The sequence below is a fragment of the Thermobia domestica genome, chromosome 2 (assembly GCF_964235325.1).
Source record: "Thermobia domestica chromosome 2, izTheDome1.hap1.1, whole genome shotgun sequence".
Classification (NCBI taxonomy): domain Eukaryota; kingdom Metazoa; phylum Arthropoda; class Insecta; order Zygentoma; family Lepismatidae; genus Thermobia; species Thermobia domestica.
This window is the reverse complement of record NC_137455.1, coordinates 293,215,544-293,228,572: the sequence shown is the minus strand read 5'-3', so window position 1 is coordinate 293,228,572 and position 13,029 is coordinate 293,215,544. Positions and strand designations below refer to the sequence as shown.

The following is a 13,029-nucleotide window of genomic DNA, read 5'->3' as shown; positions in this document are numbered from 1 at the left end:
CAGAAAGAAAAATCACTCACAGATTTGTGTTCTACATTGCCTGTTTTCTTACGACACTATTCAAATTACGCACTGCCTCCTGGCTGTCTGGGCACCTTCAGCCTATTTGCTGGATATGTACCGAGTTTGTGATGTTAGATGCGTGACTTTAGTCCATTCTTGTGTTTGGGTTTGAGGTGAGTTTCCCAACAGGCATCAAGTGGATATTTCATTCTAACAGCCTAATAGTCTTACACTGTACAATGCACTTCAGCTCTGTGGAAGTTTAATTACATGTAAATATCTTACATAAATTTAAAATCTAAAACTAAGACAGACCTAAATTTTCCGAGTTAATACTTTATTTTTTCTTATCTTTTCAGTATTAATCGAATTCTTTAACTATTTATCTTTGTTCGAGAACTAATAAACACTTGCCTATGAAGTTGTATAATGTTGCATTACAACTTACACGCATGCATTTTCACAGTTCTTGTATTACTAGTGACTCCATCCAGAACAAAACACTCTTACAGACTTCCAAGTAAATTAAGACCTATTAAATATCATATAGAAATTATAACTTACCTGGAGAACTTTACCTTCAGTGGAAGAGTGACTATGTTGTTAAAATGCATTAAACCAACGAATTATGTTACACTTCATCTAAAAGACCTTCAAGTAGACGAGGAATCTGTAAAAGTATATGATAAAAATGAGACCAATATTTTTATCACTGAACATAGATACTATAAAGAAAACGAATTTTATACCATGGAGCTTGGAAGTGAATTAGTAAAAGACAATAAATACATAATAGAGATACCATACAAAGGGAACATCTCAGAACATTTAATGGGATATTACAGAAGTAGTTACACGCATTCAAAAACTGGAGAAAAGAGGTAAGTATAGGTTATTTTCTTCTCTCAAGTAAGTTCAATAGTGACTCTTTTAGGAAATTCACATCAGTAAAAACTAAACCTCTATTGTCAGAAGCTCAGGTGTACTGATTCTTCTAAACAAGGAGCAGGGTATTAGATAATTTTCTTTTTGCTTCGCTTGTAGAGATAGCAATTTAATTTTTTACCGATGTGAATTCCCTCAAGAGCCGACATTAAAAAACTTGCAATTTGTCAACGGTTAATATTATTTGTATGAGAGAACCAACTAAATTCTGGAGCACAGAAACCAGTAGTTTGTTGTCTTAAGCTGTGCTTCCTTTAAATTGACTCTTTATCAGATATTTCAACAGGATTCGGTTCCATTTATACATATGGCAGCACAGTACCAGAGGGCTATGGCTATGTTCGTAGAATCAATTCCAAGCCATGTACGTTCTTTTATGGGAAACCACTTTCATCTCTTTAGTTTCCAGTTCTTTCAAACAGTTACTATCGTAATATCAAAATTCAATTATTATATTTGTCAATTAGTTACATGGATGGTCATAATCAATTGTAACTAAAGTAAATGTCAACATACGTTTTTCTAGTATAAACGAAATGATCCTTGATTCTATATTTCATACCATAATATTAATATGTATGTTGTATACTATTTTTAAAATTTAAGTACTGTATACTGTTTTTTGTTATGTTTTGGAATTAGCTCTGGTGAGACATATTCTCCCCTTTCTCCACTCTACAACGCAGTGTTAACACCTAAAAAATAAAACCTTAAGCTGCACTCGCAATTTATCTTATGGTCTATTTATTTATTTATTTATTCATTCATTCATTTATTTATTCTTTCATTCACTACCTTCTGCAGTATTAATATTACTGTTGTACTTGTTTACATCTAGGTGGCTGGCAGTAACTCACATGGAGCCAACCAATGCGAGAAGAGTGTTTCCTTGCTTTGACGAACCTGCCTTCAAGGCTAAATTCCAAATTTCTCTTGGAAGACCAGAGAATATGAGCAGCATCTGTAATATGCCTATATCAGAAACTATTCCAATGTAAGTATGAGTATATTTTATTTTACTGATAGTCAAAATAGCAGAACAAAAGAAAAAAACTTCTATCCCATTCTAAGATTGACTAAAAGAACTCCATGCCCATGCGTCCCAAATCTGGAAAGTAAGTTCATTGTGACATATAGATAAACAAATAATAATAGCAATAATTCAACTGTTTGTGACATTATCATAATTGTTAAGAACGACCGACCGGACGAGCGAGCATTATCATACCTGGCGACAGATCTGAATCTGAACCAATCTGAGAATCATTTCATTCCAAAAATGATTAAATTTTATTTTATTGCATATCTGTATTGTATTCTAATTTTAAGATTACGCGAATAAATATGTAGTAACTTATATCGTTGTACATGACATTGCTAACAATAGTGTAATATAATCAATTTCACTCCATCACAGTTTCTGTTTCCCGTATTGTAGAACATTACCCAATAAAACTGGACGAAAATCTGGGCGATCATTCATGCACCGATATTGTCCCCTGCCCTGCAATCTCTCTGGTACAGTGTTGTTCATAATATATACCCTACTAACGGAAGACTCTTTGAATTTGGTATCCGCAGCCTCTCTTTCTGCGGTACCTGTCATGCTCTAGATACTCTACAACACCGGTTCGATAGTTGTTCACAGAACGTTACAATTTGGTCTCACTATAAAAAAAAATTATTGCCCGTATCTCCAGAACAACTCCTTCTACTATCAATTGTATGTTATTTCTTGATTATCAATTTTATCCCTATACTAAACATAACGCAATTCTGTGGATCACGTCCCACACTATAGATATGCTTTTATGTAATGTTTTTAATGGTAATGTGACTTTGTACATCCATCAACTTTTGTTACGCATGCACACTATTGCACTTCCAATTTGTAAACAAAGGTTGCTAATGTGTCTATTGTATATTTTTTTATTCTTTTTGATGTAATTGGCTCCTAAGAGTACAACTTTTTTTGTTTATTGTTTCTTATATAATTATCCGGTAGAGTACAATAAAGTATTAAAAAAGAAAGTGGTAGAGCGTTTAACTCTGATGCATGGAGTCCCTGGTTTGATACCAGCTCGCGCCAACTGGACATTGTGGTGAACAAACACTGTGTGCGTGGATTTTCTTGGGGTTCTCCCGTTTCCATTCATTTCTCATCATCACCGTCTCTTTTAGCCTTGCCGGCATAAGCGTAGGACGTAAAACTGAAAGATTTCATTTTAATCCAATAAATTATTCTGAATGTGTAGCAATTTAATGCTTTTTATCACTTAGGATTTCATGGGATATTCATTTCTATTTAGGATGCAGGAGCCGAGATTTTAATTCAGGAACATCTGCTGGAAGATTAATCAACTTCAAAAATATTCAGTCACCAAGTTCACGAATTAATAACGCTTACTAACCATTATATTTATGGGATGTCATGACCTTCAGAATGGCTGTCTTGCCATTTGCATTTCATTTAATGAAACAACCTACGTCGAAGTCGATTCAGTATAATGCCTTTCTTCAGTGAATTACATGTCAAAACAGTCATTTTATGAAAAGAATTTCTATCTTCAGTTTCAAAGTTAACTTGTATAACTTTTTGCCACGCGTGAAAACCTATTTCCACAAAGGTATATATTGCCTTTTATCTGCTTTGGTCCGTACTGATTGGTTGGTACCATGTTTTATAGCAGTTTTACGAACCAAACTAGCTACTTTTATCTACGATCTTATCATAAGCAAGACCCGGATATTGCTGTTTTTCACTTCTATTTCAAGTACCAACTTTCTTGTTTATACTGCCTTTGAGTTATTGTTATACAACAAAGTACTCGATGCCGATGGATGAAACATTGTGCAAATCTCATTGTGTCACTATAATTTTTTCTTGTCTAAGTTAATTACAAAAAGTGTCCATTTTGGTAATAGATATAGACAATTCAACACACTAAAATAATTTCCAAAGACTCTTGATTTGATAGCATTTTCTCAAGAACATTGAACTGACTTTCTTTCCTTTCAATTGCAAATGCCCAAACAATTTCTCTACTAATTTTATTGAAGTGAATATAGCAAGCTTCTATCATTCGCCTCAACTGACATTTATGTGTTTGTTCGTTTGTATGTCTAACCATTTTACGATAATTCTCGTAAAATTTACCTTATTTTAATGATATTTTGCAAGTGTCTTCATCCAAACTTACGAAACAACCTTGTTGTTTGAGACTAAAATTAATCGAGAATAATGGGACACAATGAGGTAAAATTCACTTCGTGCTGTACGTTTGCACACACACACACATTTGTAGCTATATGGGCATTTGTGGTAGGAGAATATTGTGTCTGGATTGTGTCTGATTGTGTCTCATGTTCTTCCATATCATCCTGCTATCTTTTAGCCACTATTCCGTGAGCATCGTTCGTTTGTATTGTTGACGTGCTTTTGTGTACAAAGCATAACTGAAAGAAAAGTTTCATTTCATATCTAACTATAAATGTAATTCAAACTATCATGTAAGGAGACACTAACTATAGCGTCGAGAAAAAAATACTACTCTCACCACCCTCTATTTCTCGCACTTCATTTTTGAGTCTATTCTATGTATTAAAACTTAGAGTTGCCCGAAAGGATACTCATGCACATGTTTCCACTGAATTCAAGTCTTCAACCTACTACAGACATATTTCCCACTATAAAAAAATTCGACCCGTAGTGCGTAAAATTAAGTTGTAAATAATATTGTGTGTATGTTTGTTAATGTTTTTGTTGATATTCTGTTATTTGTGCTTATTACTGGTATTACACTTTAAATAGTCAATGCACTGTATTTAGAACTATACAAATACAAAAATAAGTAGGTAAATGTGCACAGCGTCTCTTCATATTAAAACATTCACCCCTTAAATGCCGAAAATACGATACTTTTTTGCTGAGGCTCCCAGGATCTTTATTAATTACTTTACTTGCTAGTAACACCAATCAAGACATGCAATAAAGTAGTTGAATATATTTATGATTGAAAATGTAGAATGTCTATATGCATCTATTAAATTACGCCCTTCAGTTAGTTGCACAATTGCGTAAACTTTATACAAAATTTTATAATTTTATTCATTGCAATCTTGCAAAATATCTTTACGGGTTTTAAAGATTTTTTCAATATTTCTGGAAATCGTGGTATCATTAAGGTCAAATGGGAAAATAACTTCCTTTGATTACAATTGGTTTATTGATTATAAGTGGAGCACCATTTGGTTTATCTTGGTGTATGAACTGGTACCAAAACAAATCTTCTGTAATAAGAGAGATGGTAAAAATTATGTACTTTAGAAGAATATAGGTCCTGGTAAAATCCAACGTTCTCATATCTTCAATGCAAAGTTATCGTCAGCCGTAAGAACTAAATGACTTGCATTATTGTGTGCGAAACGTACTAATTATTTAATCCACTTCATTCAGTACGTAACTAAAATAATCTAGTTTCTGCAGACTCTCGCTCCCGTGTCCACTCTAGTTATGTTAGTATGATATCAATTTGATGGTCTTTAAAATATTTTTGTTCTTAACCTGGTCTGCCGTGATATTAATTCTAGAATGAAAGCATATAATTTCATTTCAAAACCTAGTATGACAACATTATTTCTGACTACAGATCCAATATTATATGTGTGCATATACAATACACATTCAGTCTAAAATTTCCATCTTTTTTCCAGGGAGGGAAATCCAGGATGGTTTTGGGATAAGTGCGAGAAATCAGTACCGATGAGTACTTATTTGGTAGCTTTCGCATTAACGGACTTCTCGCCCGCAGAGACGGTAACCTCTAACAATCACTCTTTTCGAGTGTGGACCCGGGATCAAAACAAGGAAGATGTAAATTACAGTCTCGAAGTTGGAAGCAAAATTCTCGATTTCTACGAAGAATATTTCAATATAAGCTTTCCTTTGCCCAAGATGGATAACTTAGCTGTTCCCGATTTCGAAGCAGGAGCAATGGAAAATTGGGGACTTATCACATACAGGTATTGAGACGTGTGGTTACTTGGTAAGAGTAATAGGTTAGTTTCTGAAATATATTTTCTTACACATGTTATCATTATTTAAAACCATATCATATTTTTACACAAGATGAAAGTACATAAAGAACTGCTTGTCTACAGTTTTCTAAATACTATTTAAATTGAAATATTCCATTTTAACTAATTTTAAAAGAAAAGTGTTGATTCTAGGGTGGAGAAAAAGAATATCCAGAGAATAAAATATGTAATATGCGCATATGCAAAAATTAAACCAAAAATCTAGTCTATATTGTAGTAACTTAATCTTCTAATAGGAACTTAATGTTGGATTGTTTAGTCTTCTGTCAGTGTCAAGGGTTCAACTACTAATTAAACAATAAATAAGTTAAATCTTTCGTACTGTATATTCTTTCTTGTGACGGACAATAGAAAAGCCTGAAAATTCTGATAGATTTTAAGTCATCAGAACTGAGTCGGTGTTCCTCGTTAAAACTTGACCATTGCTCTATCAAGGTGTTTAAGTTTATGCACTAAAAGTTGCTCATGCTAACTAATGTAACATTCAATTCGCATTAATCACTAATCTCAATGTAAAATTCTTGAATCACAACGTAAAAGGGAATAAGTCAAAAATGCTACCCTTCAGGAGAAAGATTTAAAGTTTTGTTGAATTTTTGGATGCATTTTTGGAACAGAAATATTTACTCTACCTGAAGCCAAATTAAGTGAACGCAAGTTTGAATATTTAACTGTACATATTTTGCTATTTTGTCTTTGAGATTTATATATATATATAAACAAGCATTGTTCGACTTAGGCTGTATGTTGTAAAAGAGGATAAGTCGCACTACGAACAAACTTTATTGTTAAATTTTTTTACATACACAAAGAAGGTTTTACCAGTGTATTTGACATCAAACTAAACAATTTCCGGAACCACAAAATCATTATTATAATATGAAAGGAAAGTAATACAAAATGTTTCTTTCTTTTGTTTCTGTCATTGTCTTTCATGTTAAAAAATCACTCAGTGGTACGTGGAACACTGTAAAGATGCTATCATACAGAATAATATCGTTACCACTGTTTTAATCAGCATCATCAATAAGAGTAGCTCCTGGATCAATAGAAGGTACACTTTTTGGTGTTTTCAAGTTCCCATAAAATGGGTGATAGATTGGATCTAGTATAAGTGGTAAAAGTAAAATAAGATCTTCATACTTAGCTTGATTTATCGAGTTAGGTCCAGAATTTGACGGTTCTATCAGAACATCATTTATTATTGACCCTCTGCGACGTAAATCAAATCGTCATCGTTGCAAGTCGCCTTGCATTGAGTTATACCAAATTCTCGTTCGTATCGTAACCAACGTATATTGAGAAAGTTAAATCTTCTGCCTTCGCTGTCGTTGTGGCGATGAACAAGTACGATCTTTGGAAGATCAGAAAAAGGAAGAAAACCCTTTTGACTCATTTTCACAACAGAGGTTGGCTTCTTTCCCCTTGCCATTCGAACCATTTGTTAATATTTTTGTGAAATTCTTATCTCAATGTTAAATGTTTTCTTAGCATTCTCTATTCGAGAATGATCGCCCTCACATTCCATGTAGGTGTAACCTGGTTCTAAAAACTTATGATTTATGATGCGTAATGTCTCTTTCTTTGTTATGGCGTTAACTATGCATCGAAACAAAATTAATATTGCGGTTTTGTCCGTCAGATGTGTCCCATAGCATTATTAAACGTGTTACACTGTCAGACAATCCCACAATGAAAGAAAACAAACAAGACGCAATTCGGTCGGACCCTCTTCCTGCGATTCCCTCATGTAACTTGTAGTAGTATCGTCGTTAGATTTGTGAATTGTCAGATTGTAAATCCACAATAACCTTTTAAAGAATGCTATGTTACTATGCAAATTGGGTGTTACACTGTTGCAAATCAAAAGCAACACCGACAACACTTTTCGAACTTTCCTTGCACTTTATTTTGTCCAGTCTCCTCATCTCATAAGCATATTCTCCCTTTGCTTGATGAGCTGGCAACGGCTCCTGCAAGGATTCTCTTTTACTGGAAGAAGCTCATTTAATATTTAGGATAAGTGAATCACAGAAATTACACGTGTTTATTTTAGGACGTTTGATAGTTAACAGTCTGAATTCTTTTTTCATGTATTGAATATAGTATATGTAGCTGACTGGTTTCTCTTTACTTACCTGTTCATAATTTTATTTAATTGATATTTGTTAAAATAACGTCCGTCACTGTTTGAATGACTATAATTTTTATTGTTTTTAAGGATTATGTATGGATAAGCTATCATTTACTGATAAAACAACGTGTTTTTTCTGTTTCGTAAATGTTGTCTTTGAATGATGAACTCTAAATAATAACCATATCCATATAGATTCCAGAAAGCAGAAAAAATCAAATTTTTAATATATATACTGGCGTTATTTTAACGAATTCCGATTCATTTCACTTTTTATAGAGAAAAGTTGCTCCTGTACAACCCGCTAGAAGATGATGCACTGTGCAAAATAAGTCAAGTGATGGTGATAGCACACGAACTTGCACACCAATGGTTCGGAAACTACGTGACACCAAAATGGTGGTCGGATATTTGGCTTAATGAAGGATTTGCAACCTACGTCGCTAACATAGGTATAGATCATGTAAGTTACTTGTTTAGGATTGTTTCATACTCTTTATTAATATAAAAGCTATAAGGTCAATATTAAAATTGTATTCATAACCGAATCTTTTCAACGTGTCTCTCTCAAATGAATATGTTTCATTCTTTCACATAATTTGAGTTTCACTTCGATACATTTGTACGCATAATACTGCCTAGGGGGTACAGTGGTAGAGTCCTCACCTCTAGAAAGAGGGAGTCAGGTTTGATCTCATACCATGCGACTGTGTATTGGGCAATACAGTATCTGTGTTTTTTGGGGGGAATTTTCCATCCATTTTTCCCACATTATAATTTCATTTAAATTCATAATCATTCACTTTCGTTAATCGTGAGCCTCCCTTTGTCTAAAGGGCGCAAAGCTAGATAATGATTTCATTTTTCTACGCGCACAAGTAAAGCTATGTGTTGGATTACAATATAAGCTAGGATATACGTACGCTGATCAATAAAGACTTATCAGTATTTATGGATGAGTACAACACCAAGGCACAAAAAACGAAACACGTCTGTGTAGTGGGAGAAGTGACGAATAGATCGAGCAAGTTTGAAGACCATGCTGTCAGGAATGTGACCTTGGCAGCCGTTCAAGCACACTTAGTTCGCTCATGGAACTGATACGCGAAGAACAGTACAGAAATTCTTTTGACTATCTTGCAAAATCAATGTTACGTTTGTACCTCATCCTCCATATAGCCCTGGTTTAACCTCTTGTGATTTCTTTCTTCTTCCAACTTTGAAGAAATACCTCCGGGGACGGTGTTTCGCATCTTTAGGGACAATGGTGAAAGCTGCGGAGGCTATTTTCAAGGATCTATCCAAATATGGCTTGCAGCATGTTTTGGTGACTGGTAAAAACGTTGGGACAAGTGCATTGCATACAATGGTGACTACTTTTAGAAAGACCACCAATATTTGAAGGATTAGTACAGGTAATTATGTTTTATTCAATTATGATCATTATTTATTGATCAGCCTTCGTATATTCCCACATACAATTTACAAGGCTGTAGCACAAAATCGTAAATAACTTCTACGCTCATGCTTGTTACTGAGTAGTTTTTACTCTGTATTATTGAAGCTTGTATTTAAACTACATAATGATATTAGTACTACTGTGTTATTTTCTCTTCCAGATAAGTTCATAGTTGCTTGCTTGTAGTTAGTATTAGGCTACATACATCTAGATATTTGGCAATGCAGTATTTAGGAACTGTGAGATTATTGCTTTTTTGTCTTGATACAACAGTATCTACATGTATTATGTACACTCATGTCCAAAATGATTGTCGCATATCTATAACTGTTTTCTTATAAGAATATAATTTGACAATGATTTTGCAGGGTACTTTTAATACTGTTACTATGTGTATAAACGGGAAATATATATTTGTGGTAAATTTCATAGGGAAGGAATTATAAATACGAAAATTATAATTACTAAAATAAAATATTGCTAAATGGACAAGAAAATTTTATTTTCGTTTTATTGTTCTTATTTACTGCTCTTTTGGCATGAAATGCCACATACATGTCTTTGCCGATTATACACATAGAAACATTATAAGAAATACCGGGTGAATTCGTTATCAAATTTTATTCTTACAACAAAATATTTATAGATATATGACAACAATTTTGGACATGAGTGTGCATCATTTGTATAAAATTTATAGTTATGACAGTTTATGAACTTTACTTCAAAATCTTTCAGCCTTCCTTGCTGGTCTAGTGGGTAGAGCATGTGCCTTTTGCAGGGTGCGAAATCATTTGAAAATGGTGGGGGGGAAGAAGTTCAGCGATCCACACTAATGCTTCGTGGAGCCTCCAAAAAATTGAAATATTAATGGGTTATCAATAATAATAATAATAATAATAATAATAATAATAATAATAATAATAATAATAATAATAATAATAATAATAATAATAATAATAATAATAATAAATGTTCAAACTAGTCGTAATTGTTATTTAAAAATACTTTAATGTTATTTATTCATTTAACCAAAATTGGTAACTTATCTACTGCATTTAATATACACTTCGGTGCGTATGGTCCAGGGTTAGACTCTAGTGGGAGCACAGTACCCTTGTGTTTACCATTATATTGAAGATTACATTCGCGAAAATAGCAGTAGAGATATATAAGTCAGAAATAATAGTCCCTGAGAACCGATGTCCTAACCAAGCATTAGAACTACTAACTTGAAGCGCTCCACCTGGCAAGCCATAGATCCTCATGAGCTGTAGAGTCAGAGAATAGTTTTTATTATTATTTATGAAATTCTTGTTTCTTCGCTACGTACGTAGTGTTTCAGTTTGGTCGTTCAGATATACGGTCACCTTTGTAAGTCTAAATAATACTATGTATCTATATTGTATTATTAGCAAGAATATGTTATTATAAATAATGATTTCAATACAAATACTTGATAGACAACAAAAAACCGTGTTGCCTCAGTGGTAGAGCGCTCTCCTCAGGTGCGTGGAATCATCGGCTGGATCCTAGCTCGCGCCAAATTCTGCTTGCGGTATACAAACAATTGTGTGGGGGTTTTCTCGGGGTCCTCTCGCTTCCTTCCATTATCCTAATCAACCATTATAATTCATCTCATCATGACCGTCTTCCTTAGCCGTGGTGAATATTCATAGGACGTTAAACTTTAGAAAATAAAAGCACAAACACTATAATACGATTGATTTGCTGATTTAAGTTTAATGACCCTTTTCAGCAGCGAGGCTATGAAATGTGGACTTACAGTTTAAGGTGAAATCCGAACCACTGTAATCGTTCAAATTTTTGTCCTGCGGCATCTGTGACTGTCGCGATACTTTTAAGTGTTGCAGCTGTAGATGACTTACTGAACACTTGGTAAAGTACGCCTAACAAACATGCAAAGTTGTGAACAGCATTCACAACACCAAAAACTCTTTCAGAAACAAGATCAATTCGATGTGCCATGCAGTGTACGCTAATTAGGCACGGGTTGACATTTCTTCTAATTTGAGCAGCAACACCGTTTCTCCCAGTAAACACTGCATCCCCGTCCGAACTAAATCCAACCAGTCTTTCTTTAAGATTAAAAATATCTATGCCATCTTCGGAAAATCCTTGAATAATTTTCTCTTTAAGGGATTTTTCATCGGCATTTTCTACAGGCACTAATTTATAAAAACGACAACAAGGTTTATTTTCTTCGTCCACATGTGTTCATATAACAGCAAGTGCTTATCCGCAAACCTGTTTGTAGATTCGTCCACTGAAATTGAAAAAACAATTTGTTTGTTTGAGAAATTTTACCAATTTTGCATGCAACTGGTACGCTAGAGAATAAAGGTCTTCATTTCGTCAACAACCGAAAAAGTTAAACACCTGATCCTTTTACAAATAAACTACGTTTTTTAAAACAGCATGGATTTAAAATTATTGTTTGTCTGAAAATTTTCTTTATAGACCTACTTATATTTTTCTATTAAGGTGTCCCCCCTTACAGATTTTGGTGAGGGGGAAAAGCAAGTGTAAAATTTTTGGTGGGGGGAATCCCTCCCGTCCCCCCCCTGGATTTCGCACCCTGGCCTTTTGTGAATATCGTCCCTAGTTTGATTCCTCGTAGGAGAGCACTAGAAACCAAATTTCAAATTCATTCAGTCTCATTAATCATCCGTCTCCTTTACCCTAAAGGGAATAATCGCGATATATTAATCTTAAAACAATCATTTCGAGTTGAATGATCGACCAGCTTCCTTGAAGAAATGCTGCATATGTTTATGTTGCTTTCCATGTTTGTTTAATATTTTTTACCAAATTATATTCTGATATAAATACGAAATGCCTTTGTCATTAACTCATTCATATTATGTATTAGTATTTTCCCACAGAAAAATGATCTAGAATAATACAGTAACTCAGACTTGAATTAGTAAATTTAAGAACTATAGACAAGGATATATATTCAACTAAGTTTCAGTACTAGCAATGACAAACTCGTTTTTGAGAAGCATGGACAGAAGTATTTTGTTTTATACTGGACTGTTATTATACTAAGCTTCTAAATTCAAACTTCCAAAGTATCTTTTTTTTAGCCTGTTAAGAAATAAAGTTTTCTTGACTCATACAATAATATCGATTAATTTTAATATTGATATTTGATCAAATTTGAAAGAATACATCTCTCTTCCTTGTCTTCCATAGGCAGAACCAAACTGGAAGATACTCGACTATATGGTACTGAAACATATTCTGGATGTTTTTCCTTCTGATGCAACCAATTCTTCTCATGCTGTTTCGGTACCCTTTAGCAATCCACGGGAAATCACCCAGGTATTTGATACCATCTCGTATAACAAAGGTAAAGTGACCGTTA

General features: G+C 33.7%; 1 protein-coding gene across 1 annotated transcript in view; it reads left to right on the top strand.

Moving 5' to 3' along the window:
- The first annotated feature begins 404 nt into the window (after positions 1-404).
- Positions 405-13,029, top strand: part of LOC145678582 (aminopeptidase N-like) — a 94,332-nt gene continuing 81,707 nt past the window's right edge. Inside the window, exons 1-5 of the mRNA XM_081748898.1 lie at positions 405-884; positions 1,787-1,942; positions 5,662-5,970; positions 8,459-8,642; positions 12,858-13,014. Of these exons, the coding sequence (XP_081605024.1) occupies positions 433-884; positions 1,787-1,942; positions 5,662-5,970; positions 8,459-8,642; positions 12,858-13,014 (1,258 nt within the window). The 5' untranslated portion in view covers positions 405-432. The remainder of the gene's footprint in view (positions 885-1,786; positions 1,943-5,661; positions 5,971-8,458; positions 8,643-12,857; positions 13,015-13,029) is intronic.